Below are 20151 nucleotides of genomic sequence, written 5' to 3'. Positions count from 1 at the left end.
AGCAGTGTGCCGAATATGGGTTGATAATGATGAATGTTCGTTAAATTAACTTTATCACCATATCCCCACCAACCCGCATTGGATAAGCGTGGTGGGTCTAAACTTCATATTCACTCTCCTATTAAAAACGAGGTCTGACCCTGTAGTAGGCTGTTAAAATATATACGATGCTGATGAATTCTGAATATAAATTTTGGTAAAGGTTAAATATTAAGAACCTTATGTAGCGCTTATTTTAAACTAGCGGACGCCCGCGACATCGTCCGCCTTTAGACCTCTTTAATCCAGCCCTTATATATATAGTAGTATCGCTGTAAAAATGGAGCAACTTCTCCCGTTTTCCCATTTCCCTTTACTGTTCTGCTGCTATTGATCGTAGCGTGATGAAAAGTAAACTATAACCTGCCCAGGAGTGTGAAGAATAATTGTACAAATTTCGTTAAAACTCGTAGAGTAGCTTTTGTTTCTGTGACGAACATAAAGACAGACATACAAAAATTTTACTGATTGCATTATTGGCATCAGTATCGATCACTCATCACCCCCTAATAGTTATTTTAGAAATATATTTTTGTACAGAATTGACCTCTCTACAGATTTATTATAAGTATAGATTATATACTTATGTATCTTTTATTTTCCAGCATTTCTCCGATTTTTAGGTAAGTACCACTTAATTTATTAAGCAGCATATATTTGTTTCTAATCCTTAAACATTTTCGTTGCCATATGTTGCATAATAAATGAGTCAATTAAATAATATTAGCTGTAACTGAAGGATTTCAAAAATAAAAGACTTCAATATCAATATTTTATAAATATTCATAAATGTAGTTCAAATGTGGTACAATTAAAATCAGAGGAAATATTTACCAACTTTATATAAAAAAGGAAACATCGTTTTCTACACTTTATCATTATTATCCTAATTACGAGCTGTAAAAAATATTTTTACCATAACTATCTATAATGTATAGGAACTTGAGTCTGTTAGGAATGAGGTGAAGATATCGTTTACGATTCGCCTATTATCTACTTACAAAGTTTATTTATGGTAAAAAAGCAAGGTGGTTTTTCGATTATATACTGTACACTAAAATTGTATATTCACCCCATCTCTAAGTGCGAAGACTCGTCAAACTGAATTTGAGCTTCTTAAAATAATTATACTTTAAAAAAAAAACTAATATAAAAATGCAGAGCAAATTGTATGATTGTTGATTAATATTTTTGTGATTATATCATACAATGCTAACATAAAACAAAATATGAGATAGAGTGTAGAAAATGGTAGTAAGTTATTTTATCATTATCATTTGACTATAAATCCAATAAAACATTATTGCTAAATCAAACAGATTCTGATATTACCATAATTTTTCAAGTATTACCATTATACTAGACAGGTATATATGTATTATGGTTTTTCAATAACTCACTCTTACACAATAAAACGCTGCTTTATTGGTTTTAAAGACATGTGAAAGAAAGCTGTATTTTAATATACTGGTGATTATCATTTACAAACTAATTAATAAGAAATAACCATTTTAATACTTTAAGACATAAATAATAACACATTTTAAACAATTTAACTTGCTTTCTTTGACTTAAAATCTCTTATCAACTAGATACTTTGACTACACTAATAGTATAACCAAGTCCGTTTATGTTACATTGTATTATCCTATACTGACAATATAAAAAGGCGGGACGCAGACAACTCCTTATAACTACGGACTCAGAAACAGAGTGTGGAGTCAGTTCCATACGTCGTCGGCATTCAATAGCAGAGTTCATTACTGTCACAATGTTTCACTAAAATAAAATCTATTTCATACTCTTCACTTCAGAGTGAATGAAAAAAATTATAAAAATGTATGTTGTCAAATTAGTCATAATATTGAATTTCATAAAATGTCAAGTACACATAAATATTACAAGCTATTGCTCGTTTATAAATAAATAACACACTGAAAACATCATTTGTTTTTAACAAAAAAAAAAAATACAAATAACCATGTCCAGCATTATAAAAAAAAAGGCAAAGAGTCGAAGCAGATTACAGACAGTTAGAACAGGCGACACTACTGGTTTCTTTAAAATACCTTGTGGCTAGCAACACAATGTTTGGAAGATATTTCATTCAAATACATAGAAACCAGTATTGTCACCTGTAGCTGCTGTCTGTAGTCCGATATAACTCGTCCTTTGACAGTCCCAATCATTATTACAATTATTACTATTCAAAGAAATGAACTCTGCAATTAAATATTATTATTATCAATTGTTGCAGTTCCTAGTATAAGGTTAGAAACACAAATGCAAAAATAAATTACATACAACAACAGTCACAAACGATAAGCTTATGTCATACAAACTAACAGAGTTAGGGAGATTCTACATTATAATTTAAATTTTAATCTTAAATTGTTTTATATCAAGATTGACTCAGTTATTGCTAGTTGATATTACATAACGAATCTCACGTAAAACTGTCAGTTAATTGTCTAATATACATCAATATCACAATATCATACACACATATAAATAACTACATAATGAAAAACCCACACATACACACAAATACAACCAATATTGTGGCTCGAACTAGCGTAACTTAACAATGAATTAATGATCAGTCTTAATAAATTCATATGACCCTTTAAGCAGGGCCACGGCACTATTTTATACAATACATTGTACATCACTCTGTTACTGAGTCTAACTTAAAATACATTAAAACTTAAGAAGATATTAACAAAAAAAAAGCACTGCTGGTTAAACGTTTTCAACAAAAAAAAAAAATGGGTCAGCACAATGAAGCAAACGTTAAAACCACTTTATACACAAGTTTAAACTGAAGTTATCTACACCTAGTAAAGTTAAACTATAAAAACACTTTACACACCAATCTAAGATGTATTGATGATTCATTAGCATTACATTAGGCTACACTCTCAGACCAATTACCTTATACAGGACCTGCCTCGCTAGAGGTTACCCCTCTGTCAAAACTGTATGATTATGATCTAACATGTTCATCTCTTAAAATTACACGTGTGTATTATGATTTAAAATTTATAGTTGTGTGTAGTGTAAGAGCACAATATATTTAATGGGCGTCAAATATTTTCGATGTGTGATTTTACCTTGTCCCCCCATTGACCTCTTATAATAAAATGACGCATAATGTAGAAAATGTCACATAAAAACTGGCCAATTTACTTTGGCAGTTTTAGAATTATTGGTAAAGAAAATTATACCTAAAGGCCTTTAAATATAGTCCAATATTCAATAAAATCCCAAATTCAAAGGAAATTCAATCTTAAGAATTGAATTTAAGGTTGAATTTGCAAATGCGTCTACTTGAATTGAGTGCCAAGAAGTTGTGTTTGGCACTCATTGAGTAGAGACATTTTTTGGTTGATGATTGTGCATCCACTTTTTAATATGAGATTGATGTGTCCCCCTCAAAAAAACTATTTTGTTAGTGAATTTGAATAAGATAAAAGTTCAATAAAAGGCAATTGGTCCGAGGACTACACTTGATACTTCAATACCAGTCCAATCTTCACACTGAAGATCTGGAAACAGCATAGGCCTGCCTATAAAGCTGTTCACAGTAAATACATTACGCATATGATGCAACTTGATAGTCTCATCTCATATACGAGATTCCGATAACATTGAGTAGCAATGTGATTTGTTAATTTTTACACAATTATCCTACAAATAATGAAATTTGAAATAGTGATTACAAAATTGTATTATTGATTTTATAACATATTTCATAGTAAAATTTTCAGTCAGGTCATGGTAAACACCCATATAGGATGTTTAATGCAAAAAAATGTTTTATTTACCTTATCTGGCATATATCATTCGATTTTCTTAGTGTATAAATCCTTGATATTTACGTTCAAACTATCTCAGTGTATGCAAATCACAAATCTCGGTCATCGCCTGCGTGGTACAGTGTTGCAACCAATAATATTTTATATTAGAGATAGAACACTAGAGCTGACATATGTGCATAATTGTCTTAATTTCATTTAGTTGCTTATTAAACAACGAAAGTTATTTAAACAAATAATATCTAAATATTGTCTACAATTTTGAGTTGTATTTTCAGGAAGTGTAAAAACTATATACTTATAATAAATAATGTAAGTAAACACAAAATTGTGCATGTGTATGCTCAGTGGAGTAGGAGTACTAAATACGGATCACATTTTGTAACATATCTATAGAATAAAATATTGTTGGTTGCAACGGTATGACGACAGAAGGGAATGAGAGATGAGCAGGCGGAGGGGTATTCTTCATCCATTCAAATAAATATGCACATGTTGCACAAGGGAAAATTATCTATAGACAAAATGTAGTGATAAAATACTTCAATCCCCCACTCACAGAGCAATACATTATACTGTACAATGATTTGATATAATTATGTATTTATGGGAAAAAGATTGCTTGTTAATTATTATAATAACTTATTTATACTTTTTTAATTTTTCCATCACATTTCCAATCCTTTATCTATCAGAGCTTAGTAATGATATTCAATTATTCCTTTACACCATACATATAAAGGGCACAGAATAGTTTGGAATGCATTACACAAATTAAGGTTTGCCAGCAACAATAAGTTACCAATATCAAATATGAAGTCACTGGATTTTTTTCTAACACTACACTGGATTAAAATATAATATTAGTTATTTCATTGTAGATTTACATTTTGTATGAGTTATAAATGTTAAAATAAATATTTTCTACTATAAGGTGTCTTAATTTTTTACACTAAAAGTGTAAATATGCTAGCAGGGCATTAACTATTAAGATTAGTATTCGTCAGACACATCCTGTCTACAGTTGGCATAAATCAAAGTATAAAGAAATTATATTTATACAGGGTGTTATTTTACTAGCAAGCATAATCAATGGAAGTTGAAAAAATTCGACTTTTCAACTTGACTTGCAAAATTTAATACAACTTGAATTGGAATACTAATTCCCAAATTAATTCATAAAATTATTAATAAAGATATATGTCACTATTCTCATTTTTATTACTGATAAGTATTTTATTCTATCCATGTTCTGAAGAATTCAAATTTGTTCACCTTACCTTGCCAAGTAACACCCTGTATAAAAGCCGCATGCCCACAAAGCATATTATCTATCTTTACATAATTATATTTTTGAAATAAGTAACCCTTAATTATTGCTGTTCCACTTCCAACAACTCCTTAAGGCTTACGCCCTCAGCATTATTGCTACTCACATTCCAATATACATCCATCATGAGACAGCTAAAGAAACTAAACGTGCAACTAGTGAAGAAACTAAATGTATGTGAATGACTTTTCACAAAATTATATTGGCACGCGGCATGTTGCATTAGGCACTAGACATTTTCAGCTATTCTTATCAAAATCAGTCAATCGTCGTCCAATCAATAAATGTAATAAGCCTGATTAAATCAATACTAATTGTAAAACATAATTAATTTGAGACTAAACTAAGCACAGCGCCAATCGACTTACGTCACTTCATGCATCAAACATTAATCTCACACTCTACTTACTTCGAAGCATTATAAACAAAACACAGACTTATAGATTTGTCACTTTGGAAAAAGACGTTTATACAACTAAAAAAAAAATATTCGAGGAGGGTGAGGTCTCTTCAAATAGAATCGATTTATCGAGTTGAAAGTACAAGACTAGTTCAATGCAATCACGAATGCTTCACTACTATGACCCCTGGTCGATGTGGCGGTGCACGTTCAATTTTTTTTGTCAACGCAAGAGGAGCATCAGTGCCCTCCTCTCTGAACAAATGATCACCCTCCAAATGTCTGATGGCCTCCACAATGGTCTCCAAGTTCTGGCGGCTCGTGCTAGGAAGATACAAACGTGAAGGAGCATCATGGGCAGCATCAGGGAGCACCTCTACTTCCACCCGTGGCTCAGCCTTGATAGCTGCTTCCAGTAATGGTGCTGCAACAACAGGTCTTTCAGGTTCTGGTGGAGGTGCTTTTTCCTCTTGTTCTTTCTCCATTTTACAGTCAGTTGCTTCTGTTTCTTCAAAATGGACTACAGTGTGAGTGATTTGTGTTTCCATGCTGGTGAGACGATCTTCGAGTAGACGGCGCAATTGTCTCTCTCTGTCGAGCTGCACTCGCAGTTCTCCACTTTCAGACTCCTTCTTCTGAGTAACTCCTGAAACTGTTATAACTGGCACAGGTTCTGGTGATCTTGAGTTTGTTACTGTATCGTCAGTTGAATCTGGTATTATGGAAGGAACGTGGGTGATGATCTCACTTTTTCTTTTCTTCAGAGGTATGTCTCCCCCTTCATGTTGATTCAGCAACCTTTTCAGTTGACAATTCTGAGATAATAGTCTCGTTTTTTCTTGTTCTAGTGAGTAGATGTATTCAGCAGTCTGTTGTAATATGGCAGCCTATAAATAAAAAACAATAACCATCAATACAGATTGGGAAGAGTTGTACAGATATCACTATTTATTAGCCACATCTTTAGTTATAAGAAGTTCCAGAGTAATTTTGAGCAATGAGACAGGGAAAAATATATGTTTATTTACCTAGCCTGGCCAATAGTTACAATCCATACTTTGTTTGACATACATAAATAAATAACAAGTTTAGAGTTATGATAAAGGTTTCATTGGAATAATTATTTAAATCATTGTCTACTTACTTTACTAAGTTTTTCGCCTTCATGACGTGGTAGCAAAGTGCGCAATGCTTGAAAACCTGCATTGATACTCTGCATTCTCCTCCTTTCATTGCTGTTTGCGATTTCGCGCCGAATTCGCTTCTCCGCTTCCATGGTTTTGCTACCTGTTGTCAATTTGTCGCTTCTGAAAATAATGGGAACGTACATTAATTATCTACTAGTCCGATTGATACAAATTAAAAATTATATATATGAGACATTTTAATATCTATAAAACTGGTTTTGAGAATTATCAAGTCTTCACAATATTCCCTTTTTTTAATCAACTTTTTAATGATTATATTCAATGAGAACTTTCAATGTTTTTAATTTTTGTATTGTCAAAATCATATAATACTCATGCATAATCAAGAGTAAACATTTAAACTAAACTGTAAATTGTTGGTTAAAATGAGTAAGCTGGTTGAGTTGAGGATTGTTATGATATTATAATTCTTGGTGTTGTAAGTACAATTTATGTCATTACATTGCTACTAAAATCACAATTTCTTCTATAGTAATTTTGTAAGTGCCAGCACCAATGTTATTATGTGCATAAAAAAAATAACCTGTAAACATTACATTACTGTGTAGTATAGGAGCATGCTAAACTACTTCTATGTAACTAATGCACGTATATTCCGTACATATAATACATTTATATAAATCATGTTTGATTTGGACACACACAAACATATTAGAATGATAACATGAAATTTCATCATGTTGACAGGTCGTATTGAATACAATATGCGGTGTTTTATTTGATACGAGTGTGATAGCGCTTATTACGCCTATTCGATTCGTTCAAACATGGCGGCCCAACAGCTGACTATGGACCGGCACTGGGCGGGAGTGAACTCATATGGGCACTTAATCATACGTGCTTGATACAAACATTGCATTTTGTGTTGTTATGAGAGAAACTGTCATTAATCGTGATTTAAATCACCATATTTGATAATATCGTTGCGAAATCTATAACCACGCCGGTTACACCTACCTTGAATTAGCGTGATCAGATGCTTCTTCTTCGTACAAATTGTAGTCTTCTATTTCTAGTAAACAAACGTCATTACCGTGTAATGACATTACTCAGGCACGAAACAACACAAATTATTAATTCCACATCTAAATTATTTTAGATTTGTTATGAAAAAATCGAAATTAGTTTTAGCAAAGCCACAATGGCGGGAAATGACAATGAGTCCAGTCAGGTGACGCTACACGAATTTTACTCTTCACCACAACGTAACACACTCAAATCACATTAAAAAGCACTTGTAGTTATTTAATAAATTCCATGTAATTAAATGTTCTCCAGAATAAATGAAAACTTTTTAAAAACAGTAATTATAAGGATGGAGTCAAGGGCAACACGGGAAACGCGACAGACATATCGATGCATTTGTCCATAGACAACAGTTAGCACTAAACAATAGACAAGTAGTCTTCAATTTTGACAGACTGTGAAATGGCAGCCCCAAATCTCTGTCTAGTCTAAGCCTCAGAACAATTACAAAAGGACCTGACGCGTTAGACGTTACATCTCTGTCTATCAACGATCTAACGCGTAAAAACTAATGCTTTAAAATCGATGTTTCATTGTTGTAACCTTAACTTTCTAAAAATGCCGGTTTGTATAGTAAAATGGCATAAAAACGGTCAACAACTTCTAGTTTACTAAAAGATAAAGTTACATTTAATTTGTAAGTATTTCTAAATTACGAGTATACGAGTATCAAATTTGTAATAAGAATAATACTCAAGTTTTTTAGCCGGATTATTATATGTACTTAACGAGTTTAAGCGATGTGTTTGTTCATCTGTGTACAAAATGTATAAGTATGTATTGCTAATCTTTAAAGTTGCGTGTAGTGTAAGGTCACAGAATATATTTATTGGTGTTAAATAATTTTGATGTATAAGTTTATTTTGTTTTCTTACACACATTACTATAAAAAATCGCAATAGACTCACTTATTATTTTTACACACTAATAAAATAAAAATCAACGCATCGTTTCGTTAGGTAACGTAGTGCATTTGATTATTTGATTGCTGTTTTAATATTTGACTAAGGAATCAATCCTTTTGATTTCGATCTACATAAGTTTAAAAATACTTCCAAATGATCCATCTTTATGAAACTAGATTTGTTAAATCGTTATTTTTTTAACAGAGAGGTAACGTCCCGATCTAATCTTAGACATGTTGCTTCCATAAATCTAATATTATATTAACTTTTTATGAAGATTTTTTATAGCTATGTTTTCAGACGTTCATAATTTTGTGTTGAACCTTAGGTTTATTATTTATATATTTATTATTTTCTCTTTTTCAAGTTATCTTCGCGGTTGTAGACACATTGGCTATCGTTAATCGTTAAAATGTAAAATGTAATGATAAATAAATGGGGATGAAAACTTACACTAATTATTAGAAGACGAAGTCACGGATGTCCACTAGATTTAAATATTTTTATTTGTGTTTTCTATTTTATGTTATATATATTAAATAACTAATAAAAAAAAATATCTCGAGTTAGGCTACTGAAAGCGGACTGAAATTTAAAAAATTAAATCATTTAAAAAAATAACAAAACGCATGTAAAAAATTACAAGTATCAAACTGAGTTATTCCAATATTTGCACTATAGTTTTGGGAATGCCTTCCAATTTGCCGAGTGATTTTAGTCTCTATTTTCAGCTCTCTTAAAATTTAACAATAACTTTCTGACATTCATCTGAAACTATATAGCCTGTCTCTTAAACAATTGTAAAAATCATAGACAGAGTTAAGTCCATCCACGCTAATACTTGATTCCTTCGGAATAATTTTAATTACTATTTCGGATGGTAGACCGCTTGGTAACGTAACCGTAACGCGAATGCACCCTAAGAGTAGAATGCACCTACTTTGTGCGTTTGACACTTGACTTTCGACCATTATTATCAGGACCTACCTCGCTAACCGTTACCAAACCAAAGATCAAAAATCCATAATCTAACGCGTTTATAAAAACTGTTGCTATAGAATTGATGTCTCATTGTTGTAATCGTTTTCGTCATGTAAAGAGCTCCCTAAAAAAGCTGGTTTGTGTTGTTGAATGGCATAAAAAACGGCCAAAAACTTGCAGTTAGTAAAAGATGGAGTAACGTTTCATTTGTAAGTATTTCTACCTTAATTTTATCAAATTTGTAATAAAAACAATTTAAAAATAATTTATAAAAAAATCGATTCTTTTGACGAAACAGCCAAACATCGATCAGTAATCGAATATTCTATGTATATATTCTGTGGATAGTCTAAACGATGTGTTGGTTAGTCTGTGTAAAAATTACGCGTGTGTGTATTGCGAGTCAAATTTATAGTTGTGCGTAGTGTATGGATACAGAATATGTTTAATGGTGTTAAATATTTTCGATGTATGTGTTTACCTAGTCCCCCTCAAAAAACGACAGACTTTTTTGTTGGTGAATTTGGGTGCGAAACAGGTCCATAGTCTAAATAGTCAAAGCACTTGACAGAAGATTTTACTATGTTGTTGCTGTCAAAACAAAATGATCACAGACTAATAGATACTACAAAATGAACTGCACACTTCTTCGACATTACAGGATTTTAATTAATTAAAGCATAGATTCAAGATTTTAATTAATTGAAGCATATATTCAGTTACTTTTGAATTTAAAGTAACTGAAGATTATCTTATTATTTCTGTCGAGCGTCCCGAGACGCACACGTTGTTTTTATAGGAATGTTAATGTATAGTTTGCATATTCTTAAAAATGAACGTAGCTTTTTCTGGTTCCTTGTCTCTGGGTCTCTGGGTTCTACAGTTGGTATCAATGATGAATTATACATTATGTTGGCATAACCGAAGCGTCTCGAATTTGTCGACCAATCACAAAGAGTTTCAATTTTGAATTTGTTCTCGGTGGGTGGAGATTTTGCCTGTCGCCATATTGTGTTCGGCTGTGTTTGCTGGTAGTGAAAATTCATAATTTTAGTGTAAATTCCTTTCCTAGACTGTTCGGATTAAAAAAGCCTTAAGGTAAGACCAAAAGTAATATAAGTTTTTGTCATAATTATTTCTAATAAATTACGGCATGATTTTTCAGTCCTTACGCCTATGTGCCGGCTGTTTGTTCATTCGTTTAACGTTGATTTCAAAAAATACTTTGTAAACGTGTATATTCCAACATTGCTAAATTTTATTTAAAAAATATATATCGATTCTGTATGTGACATAGGAAGTCCAAGTTTATTTTAATTAACTTTCTAAGGTTTTAAGTATTTCTAAAATGGAGGTATCTAGGTGGTACAATTTAATATCTACTTGAAATATACGTTTGAAATTTATTTTTCGTGTTCGTCATTTATTAGCAATAAAAGAGGAAGAATAAAATAATCGATACAGTAATATTAGATGAAATGCATTATTCCGGGAAACCCAGCCTTTAATGCATACACTAAACGTATCGAACGATGAATCATCGAAGTGAACCGGTGCACTTCGCTAAACAAAGGTTTTTGCTTTTACGTGTTTTATAAGTTTATTTAATTACACTTCATTGTTCATAAGGACATAAGATAGCTTCTACAATATTCGGTGACAGAACTTGGAATTACAAGCATTTGTGTAAGTTACATTATCCATCCATTGTCAAATTAATTTTCAGCACTTAGGGAGCTTGTATTGATAATTTGCTTTTTTTCAAGGTTTTCTATTAAATTTGTCCATATAAACATTGAGGGAATATGGGTATTGATAACCTACCAGTAAACAAATGATTTAAGACCTTCCATTACCACACTGAAAGATACAGTAGGTACCTAGTAAGTTTTTAAATTGTAGAAAGACTATAGCTATTAGTCTATATCTTTCCCTGACCTTTTGGGGTGATGGTGATTAGCTTATTAAGAAAACAATAACAACCACACCCCAATAGCATTAAAGATTTAAAATGCATATAGCATTAGAAATGCCTTTGAAAATAATAAAAGGAAACCCAGTTTATACTTAAGCTGCAAGTACCAAATTTCAAGAAATTACCATTATTTCTTTTTTTTACCTATACAATATTTAGTATCTTTCTCTTAATCTCTTTTCAAAATAAATGTAAGCCATAGTATTAATACTATGTAAAAATTAAAATCCATGTTATTCTTTGGATAATATAAAAACTCTGTAAAAAAATTTAAACCTTAAACCACCCAAAGTCAATATTGTTATTCTGATATTAATAGGGTTGTTGTCTAAATATGAACCATTTTGGTATTTTTCATTTAAATAAAGGTTAACTAAAAAGTTATAATACAATTGGACTTTCTCCTTAAATTCACTCTTCAGACTTACCTACTCAAAATAATGGCTTTAGATATTAATATCACAAGTGTGAAACCAAGGCTGTCTATTACAGTTTCACAGCTAAACTGCTGCACCTATTTGGATGAAATTTGGTATAGATTTTGGAGCAGGACATGGGCTACTATTTTATATCCCAGAAAAATCTGTGGTTTCTGTAAGATTTGTAAAAACAGAATTTCATGCAAATGGAGTTATGACTTCTAGCATTGTTTAAATCTTTTCCTAAAGCAAAAATCACCTCTAAAGTATCTTGGAGATATTTTGCTAGTCACAGTATGTTTTACTTTAGTCCTTTAAGAAAAACCATGAAACTGAATGGTGCATAACATGAACCCATGAATGGGCAAAACCAGCTCAGATTTGTCATAATCTGTAAAACTCTAATAATAAACAATAATATATATCTATGTGTCATTCATTAGCTCATTAAATGAATGAAATCATTGAAATATTTTTCCTTTTATGCTGATTCAAGTTTATTAATTAATAGGATGACCAAATTAAGCTAAACCACAAGTGGAGCAAAACAATGGCTAATAACAATGGGCCAATTGTTATTAACATGAAATTGTTTGAAGCATAGTAATACTGATAATTTCTTCGAGTGTCAAGTGTGTTATAATATTTATTTTGGTTCTCTTTGTGAAAAACCTGATCTAGGCGGCAATGTTATCCTACTGCTACCCTAGATGCGCACCATTTTTTAGTTTTTTACCTTGAAAATTGTGGAATGCTCCATACTAACTCCCATCCACTAGAAACAGAAAGAGACAAGAAGTAACCTATGTCACTCTCCATCCTTTCCACACTATCTCCACTTAAAAAATCACATCAATTTGTCACTCCATTTGGCTGTGAAGTTGTGTGAAACATACAGACACAAACACTTTCCCATTTAAGTATGAATACTGTACAGTTTAGTTTGAAGATTTAAAGATATGCATTGATGGAAGTAATGCTTAAATAAATTTGCAAGAGCATATTAAGTTGTACATTATAATTTTTACTTTATCACAAAGTAGCGACTCGTGAGCTTCAGTGCTTTATTTTAGGCAAAGAGCATATAGAATGCTATATCTTAGCATTCCATGTATTCACCTTACCGATGCGTTTTACATTACCATAATGCACAAGTGGGGAAATGAGATACATTGTGATATTAAAATTGGTGAAATAAGAGACCTTTTATGAGTAAATGTGTTATAATTTTTTATAGAACATACACTGCAACATATTTTTAATTTTTATTTTGGAGTCTTTATCACAGGGTGATAATATCGTTTTGAAAATTTGCAAATTTAATTCTAATATTTAAGTACTGACTATAAACTACTATGAACTATTTATGAAGTTCAAAAGTTAAACAGACTTACGTCAAATAGGCTCAGTCAAGCTTTGCTTTGACTTATGTGTGCTTCTTACCTAAATATAATATAAAAATGAAATAATAATAGGCATGCATATTAGGCAACTAAAAGACAAGATAAATAGGGGTTTGTCATCTGTCCATCTGCAGTTTAGCTCTGAGAACTATTAGAAAGCTGTAATTGTAGCATGAGTACTTGAAAAATGCTAAGTTGTAAAATAAAATCCTGAAAGATATTTTTGTCACTAACTCAACCTTTAAATCTAGTTAACTGTAATTTCAGTATAAATGTTAATCTGTAGAGTATTGAAATAAAAAAATATTTTAGAGTTCCTTTCATAGAGCACAGACCGCTACAGCCAACTCTGTGGCTGCTTCTCTACATGTAAAGTGAGGATGATTTTTATTTCACTAGTGGGGTATCATTGAAGACCTATCCAGGTCTTCAATGATATCTTCAAAATAGATTGTCTTCAAAATAGATTGTGGGTGTGACATCACCATTTAAAAAAAAAGAATATTTGCCATATATTTCAAATATGACCAATATTACCCTTCCAACTAGTTGGAAATAATGTATTAGGAGTGGGTATGACAATAGACCAATAGCATGGGGATTGAAACACCACCCCTCGGTGGTGAGTCCAACTGCTTTACTGTTTCGCTATTGAGGCTCATAATTGTATTATTTTATTAAAATGGGTAATATGTGACATATTGAATACACAATTTGTACATTATTGTGGTTTAGGAAAATTGAATTCTAATGCAAAATCTGTTATGAAATTTTGGCCTTTTTTATGATCCTATTATTTTTCGTATAACGGCCAAGTGCGGAAAAGGCCCAGAAAAGAAGAAGATCCTATTTTTTTTTTTTCGGCCTTTAATTCATTTTGTCATCTTGATAATAATACTAAGTAGTTTGCTTGGCTTCTGGCTGCATATCTATTCTACATTCACGATGCATCTGTAATCAACAATATTTTTCGTGAAAATCGTTATAATTACATTCTATTTTCATTCATCTACTATTTTAAGAATTTTGTACATTTACTATTACAAAGTAGGTACCTATGTAAGTTATCAATAATTTTTACTATCAAATTATAATTAAAAATTATCAGTGTTTTGCATTTGAATAACTTAAACCATTAGTCGTTTTTGAGATAAATTAAGGTCGAAAACAGAACCTCCTATAAAATATAGTGTATTTATTTGTGGTTAGAACAACACCATCCCTGTTTGAAGAAAGGTGTCTTTAATTGGCCTTATGACTCCAGGGCGTGATTACCTTACTTACATTCACCATCTCACGAAACATTTAAGTACATAGCCGAGCGGTTGACCTTGAATACGACGAAGTCAAGGTCATCGTACAACGACATGAAGTTAAACCCGAACAAGCTTTGCTCTTAGTGCCTCCCATTGTTACAAGTACAGCGATAGATTCGGGATGACAGTGCCTAAAAAGTCGAGTGGGGAGCCGAGGGGGAGGTCATTCAACCCGCTCTGTGAATCAATTTCATAGCTATACAACTTTGTATTATTCATAGTTTACTGATCGAGGTACTGTCTGTGGTTTAGCGTTACTATTTTTACGATCGTTTGTTTTGAATTTTACGCGAGTTTCGCCCACTTTTGTTTTTATAGATACCTACTTAGGCACTGTTGAATTTACAACTGACAATTTAAATATGTAATGTACTTTTTTTACATATTATCCATCTACTTAGCCTAGTTTAAATTTAAACTGGTTTATATGGTCCCTTATCATTTAATGGAAAACGGCAAGGATACGTTGTATAGTTTGCCAAACTTCGTTCTGAAATTGCAACACGCCGAATTCAGAATTAAACACTGGGCTACGTTTTTGTACACTGGGCATTTATAGACCTCGTGTTTAGAGTGGACTCGCAGACTGACGAGTAATATAAATTAAACTATATTGTCGATTCGTTTGTAAAATTAATAATATAATTAGTAAAATTAATAATATAAAGATCGAATAAGTTAAGGTAAAGAATGATCTTTAAAAGTTGTGGATGATTAAAAACCTTCCACAGACGTCAATACATAAACTTGAAAATCATCTGCATAATGATGATATTGCAAAGAACAGTTTTATAAAGATAAGAAAAAGAAGAGGATATAGCACACCACCCTGAGGAACCCCAAACACTAATAGGAACAAAGAGGGTTGTTTCTCATTTGCACTGCGTGAGACCGTGTAGAACTATCTAAAGTACAGGAGAAGAAATGTTAATAGACTCAAGAATAGCCAAATTAATCTCAATCAACATTATTAAAAGCTTTAGAGATATCAAGGAACGTGAAAATAGTAACTTGCTGGTTATCAATTCCGAACCGCACACCATCACAGACCTTCGTTAATTTAATTACCAATTTCTATGTAATAATTATTACCTACAATTTTTTTTCTGTTTATGTAAGTTTCGTAGGCTCTTCAACTGCGTCACTGAGGTCCCTCTCAGTGTTAAGTTCTAACTTAAATATTATTAATCGAAAGCGATCTCAGGTATGAGATATTGTTATAAGTTCATCCCTGATTTCATCTCATCCCATAAGGCAATTGTTGTTACGTCTTAATTTTTTTTATACAAATTTTATGTGGGCTGGTATGTACGTTTGGTATAAAGTAATTTTATCATACAAGTTACACTACACATGTATAATTGTATAGTAAACATTCTTGTACTCGTAAATACGGGCCGCCTAGCGTTGGATAGTCTGAATCGATTCTTTGTGCAGAGATATTACTGCGTACCGAGGCACGGACGTGACTGGTGATATCGTATGGATATTTATAATGAAGCTTGTCTTGTCGCTTGTTTATTTCTATAAGGGTAGCCGGTAGGTACCTAATTTGTTATTGTTAAGCGAAGTATGTATTTATAAAGAGATCGTTAAGTAAAGTGCCTGATTGTCTCGAGCGTTTAAGTATTTATCTTGGCAAATTATATCTATATAAAATAAATGACTTGTTATTCATTAAGACAATTGCAAGAATAATGGCGTGACGGTTACACTGAAATTGTAAATAGATACAACACTTGGGCTACCTAATGATAGAACATCGTTAGTTAATGATATTCGTGTCCTTTTGTCGTGTTGATTATGAATATTCTCATTTTTACGTGTATCGTTGAATCATAAGCAGTTTTAAATAAAACTCAAATACTCGTTGCCTTGGACTCTCTAAAATATACTGAGTGTGTTGTGACTTTTGTCTTGTAAGTAAATTCTTCAATTATTTTATAGTAGCTCCCATTAGTTTTCCTTAATCGTTTAATTTTCCTACTTGTACGTTCTAGTACGAGCGGTTTAGCTCTTGTCCCATGTTCTTTTAGCCCTCAGACTCTACTGTCTCCAAGCTTTTAGGCTCAACTCTCGGCGACTCTGCTGCAGTCACATTAGAGGAGCGTACAGTGAATACACAACCAGAAAAAATGCTTAGTATTGAAACTATCGTGTGAGTTCTTGTGCTAATTCAATGTATAAATCCTTCTTAATTAGCGGAACCTGCGCGGGTTTACTACGCGGGTGGGCTAGTAAAACTACACTCGTAGTATTACCAGCCCACTGGTGTTTTTGTAGGCATGTAGGCATTGTAGGCATGTGACATATCTCTAGTATAAAACTAGCGGACGCCCGCGACTTAGTCCGGCCTTAGACCTCATTAATCCAGCCCTTACAGTAGTATCGCTGTAAAAGTGGAGTAACTTCTCCCGTTTTCCCAACATTTCCCTTTACTGCTCTGCTCCTATTAATTGTAGAGTGAAGAAAAGTATACTATAACCTGCCCAGGAATATGAAGAATTATTGTACCAAGTTTCATTAAAATCTGTCGAGTAGTTTTTCTTCACACAGACACACACAAATATTTTACTGTTTGCATTTTTGGCATCAGTATCGATCACTAATCTGATCCTGATAGTTATTTTGGAAATATATTTCATGTACAGAATTGACCTTTCTACAGATTTATTATAAGTATAGATATCTTTGAGCGGTACCGTGAATAGAAACATGCAGTGGCAGTGGACGCGGGCGGTGCATCTTGTTACTATTTTGGTCGTTAACATTTATTTCTAGCTGGTTCCCAGCACCCTGACCTACTCAAGCTCCTATAAGCAGCCTCATTAGCCTTTTTGCTTTCGCCAGCCTGTCTATCTTAATCATATTGCCAAGATTATTTTAACTCGTTATATTACCCACGCTACAACGTCTCTAGGGTTATGGATTTAATTGTTTTTATGTTGTTTTGCCATTCGAGTCCGCATGGAAACGGCTACTGCAGTTGGTTGCAGTTTTTCAATATCTTTCAAGCTGGTTTAGATAACAAACTAGAAACTAAATAATGTATTTTTTTGTTATTATATTAAACAGTATTATATGTTTAAACTGGCTTATAAATTTATGAACATTTTATACTTAAATCATATTTATCAAGCAGTTTGTTTTTGTTTTTGTGGTTTATTTTGCACTTGATTCTAACTTTACAAACTTCCTACGGACTGACTTCGTAAGCGTTGCGTTTATAGTTTTATCGGCTAAAAATTGCAATGTCCGACTTTAGTACTTGGAAATAATATTACGTAGATATTATATTATAATATTTTATCGGTAATATTATTAGTTACAAGTTGACCTGACAAATGTTGTGCCATATATTATTTTTACTTGCAAAAATACCTACTAAAATCGTTATTTTACTTTTTAGAACCGAACCCTTTTAGGCACGAACCAAACAGTTTAGACCTTGCCGCGTTGCAAGAACCAGCTCATGACTAAGGGCCCCGTATGGATTCGAAACTAGTCGGGCATACTCCGACGTTGTATCACGTCAGTTTTAGCCGTGTTTCATAATCAATTAATATTTTACTTTTCATTCCCAAAAGAAAATCAATAAAATCGGTCGAGGCGATTCGGAGTGCGACGACAAACAACATGACACGAGATTTTTTTGTATTAAATAGTTTATTTTTAAAGTGTGTACCGATACAGTACTGTGGTTAGGTGATCGGATCGCACTACATATTGCAAGTGACAGTCGAATAAATTCGATATGTATAAAAAGTTTTGCAATACATAGACGTATGAAATTGATATCTTCTAGCTTTAAAACATAAATCCTATAATATAATGATGTAGGAACGAGTCGATATTTATGTTTAGAGAGACTAGTGTTATCTCATAAAAATCCGGTCATAAAGTCGGAATGAATAAATTATGTGATCCATTTTTTGTTGATTCTACTTAATTTAATTTAATCTTAATAAATAAATGCAAAAGGTCATTCATCACGAAATCTCTTTGCTTGGCGTACATTGATTAGGCTCCTAAGTTAACGGCCAATCTCATGGTGAGATTAACAATGTACGCAGGAGATAGTGATCACACAGTATAAGGTGTATGTGCAAGCACACTGCACAGGTGCACTCTTTATTATGACTCTGTCATAGTCCAATGTGACGGCAGACCGACACGACCAGTGAAAGATCAGGCGCAGGACCGACGGCTTTATCTGTCCAACTGTCTGGGTAGCAACCCAGCGCCGGCCCAAAGTAAATTTTAGAATGGAGCGAGATCCAATTAAGGCGCCTCTCCTGTTTGCTTCTAATAATATTATAGGTACCTATACCAATTGTTAGTGCAAAGTATGGAACGCAAAGATCTCGATCACACTCTGGAGTGACCAATTGAAAATCAGGCGCAGTACCGTCTACAGTCGACAAGGATTTTAGAATCCATAAATTCTAAAATCATACTCCTTGGCACCGGATGGCGAAGCAATGGCGCCTGCGCACTGATACGCGCTCTTCTTGTTCATCTCTTCGCTTAAAAAAAGACAATCGAAAAAAAAGAAATTGCTTATATTTTTCATTACCTGGTTTAGGTACGGACAATGAGGTCTAGGGTTCGAATCACGGGCCCAATGAGGCAGTTTCAATAATCAATTATATTCAACTTAGGAGTATCAGTCAAGTAAAGTTCGCATAAGCCGTCTGTATAACACGCCCAAGTCATGGATCTAGTTTCCGGCAATAGCGGTATTCTCTCCATGATGGTGCGCGCCTCACATCCGCTCTTACTGCATAGACCATAGACCCACACTGCCTTAGACCAATTACTTTCTGTACGACCTGCCTCGACAGAGGGGTAACCAATCCTAGGTCCTATAATTTGAAGGGAACGTTAACCGACGAATTGAGAAGCTCCTTTTTTGAAGTCTGTTAAAAAAAGCTATAATTATAAAAAAAGGGAAAAATTTCGATTCCGAGTTTTTGAGTTACATCTTCAACACAACAAACATAAAAACAAATAAAACAAACAAAAAGCAAATTTTACCTCTTTGAAATATTAGTTTAGACATACAGACAAGTACAGAGAAAACATAGCTTTCCTTCGTCAGTCGGATAAAAATGTACAAGCATAATTATGCTAAGTACGCTACTTTGCATCTACGAGTAGCTCATTCACACCTTTATGATTAGATCATTTACACCTTTTATACGGTCTGTTACTGTTTTCTACAGTTGTCTTAGTTTAAAATTACTATTTATATCACTAACAGTAGGTAATAGTTACATAATAATTATTGTAAGTACTATTTTTAAATGACACTAAAACGGGTATAAAAAC

The 20151-nt window shown here is 32.7% G+C and overlaps 2 protein-coding genes across 2 annotated transcripts in view; one reads left to right on the top strand and one right to left on the bottom strand.

Moving 5' to 3' along the window:
- Positions 1-802: 802 nt before the first annotated feature.
- LOC112043929 (transcription factor AP-4) lies at positions 803-8170 on the bottom strand. The gene is made up of 3 exons (XM_024079607.2): positions 7753-8170; positions 6732-6894; positions 803-6474 (listed from the first exon to the last, which is right to left on the bottom strand). Exons 1-3 carry the CDS (start codon positions 7839-7841, stop codon positions 5749-5751), a joined length of 978 nt encoding a protein of 325 aa, XP_023935375.1. The 5' UTR covers positions 7842-8170; the 3' UTR covers positions 803-5748.
- A 2475-nt stretch (positions 8171-10645) lies between these two features.
- The window catches only part of LOC112043927 (A-kinase anchor protein 200), a 47238-nt gene continuing 37732 nt past the window's right edge, over positions 10646-20151 (top strand). The window contains exon 1 of the mRNA XM_024079604.2: positions 10646-10805. The gene's annotated coding sequence lies outside the window, so the exon portion shown is untranslated. The remainder of the gene's footprint in view (positions 10806-20151) is intronic.

This window comes from Bicyclus anynana, chromosome 9, assembly GCF_947172395.1.
Source record: "Bicyclus anynana chromosome 9, ilBicAnyn1.1, whole genome shotgun sequence".
NCBI lineage: Eukaryota > Metazoa > Arthropoda > Insecta > Lepidoptera > Nymphalidae > Bicyclus > Bicyclus anynana.
This window is presented reverse-complemented; position numbering and strand designations above follow the sequence as displayed.

Bases quoted from the DNA above. Each gene is read 5' to 3' on its own strand.
- LOC112043929 (XM_024079607.2), bottom strand. From the start codon at position 7,841: ATGTCATTACACGGTAATGACGTTTGTTTACTAGAAATAGAAGACTAC. The intron at 6,895-7,752 runs GTAGGTGTAACC...CATTATTTTCAG, and splicing joins TCTGATCACGCTAATTCAAG to AAGCGACAAATTGACAACAG. The intron at 6,475-6,731 runs GTAAGTAGACAA...TTTTATTTATAG, and splicing joins AAGGCGAAAAACTTAGTAAA to GCTGCCATATTACAACAGAC.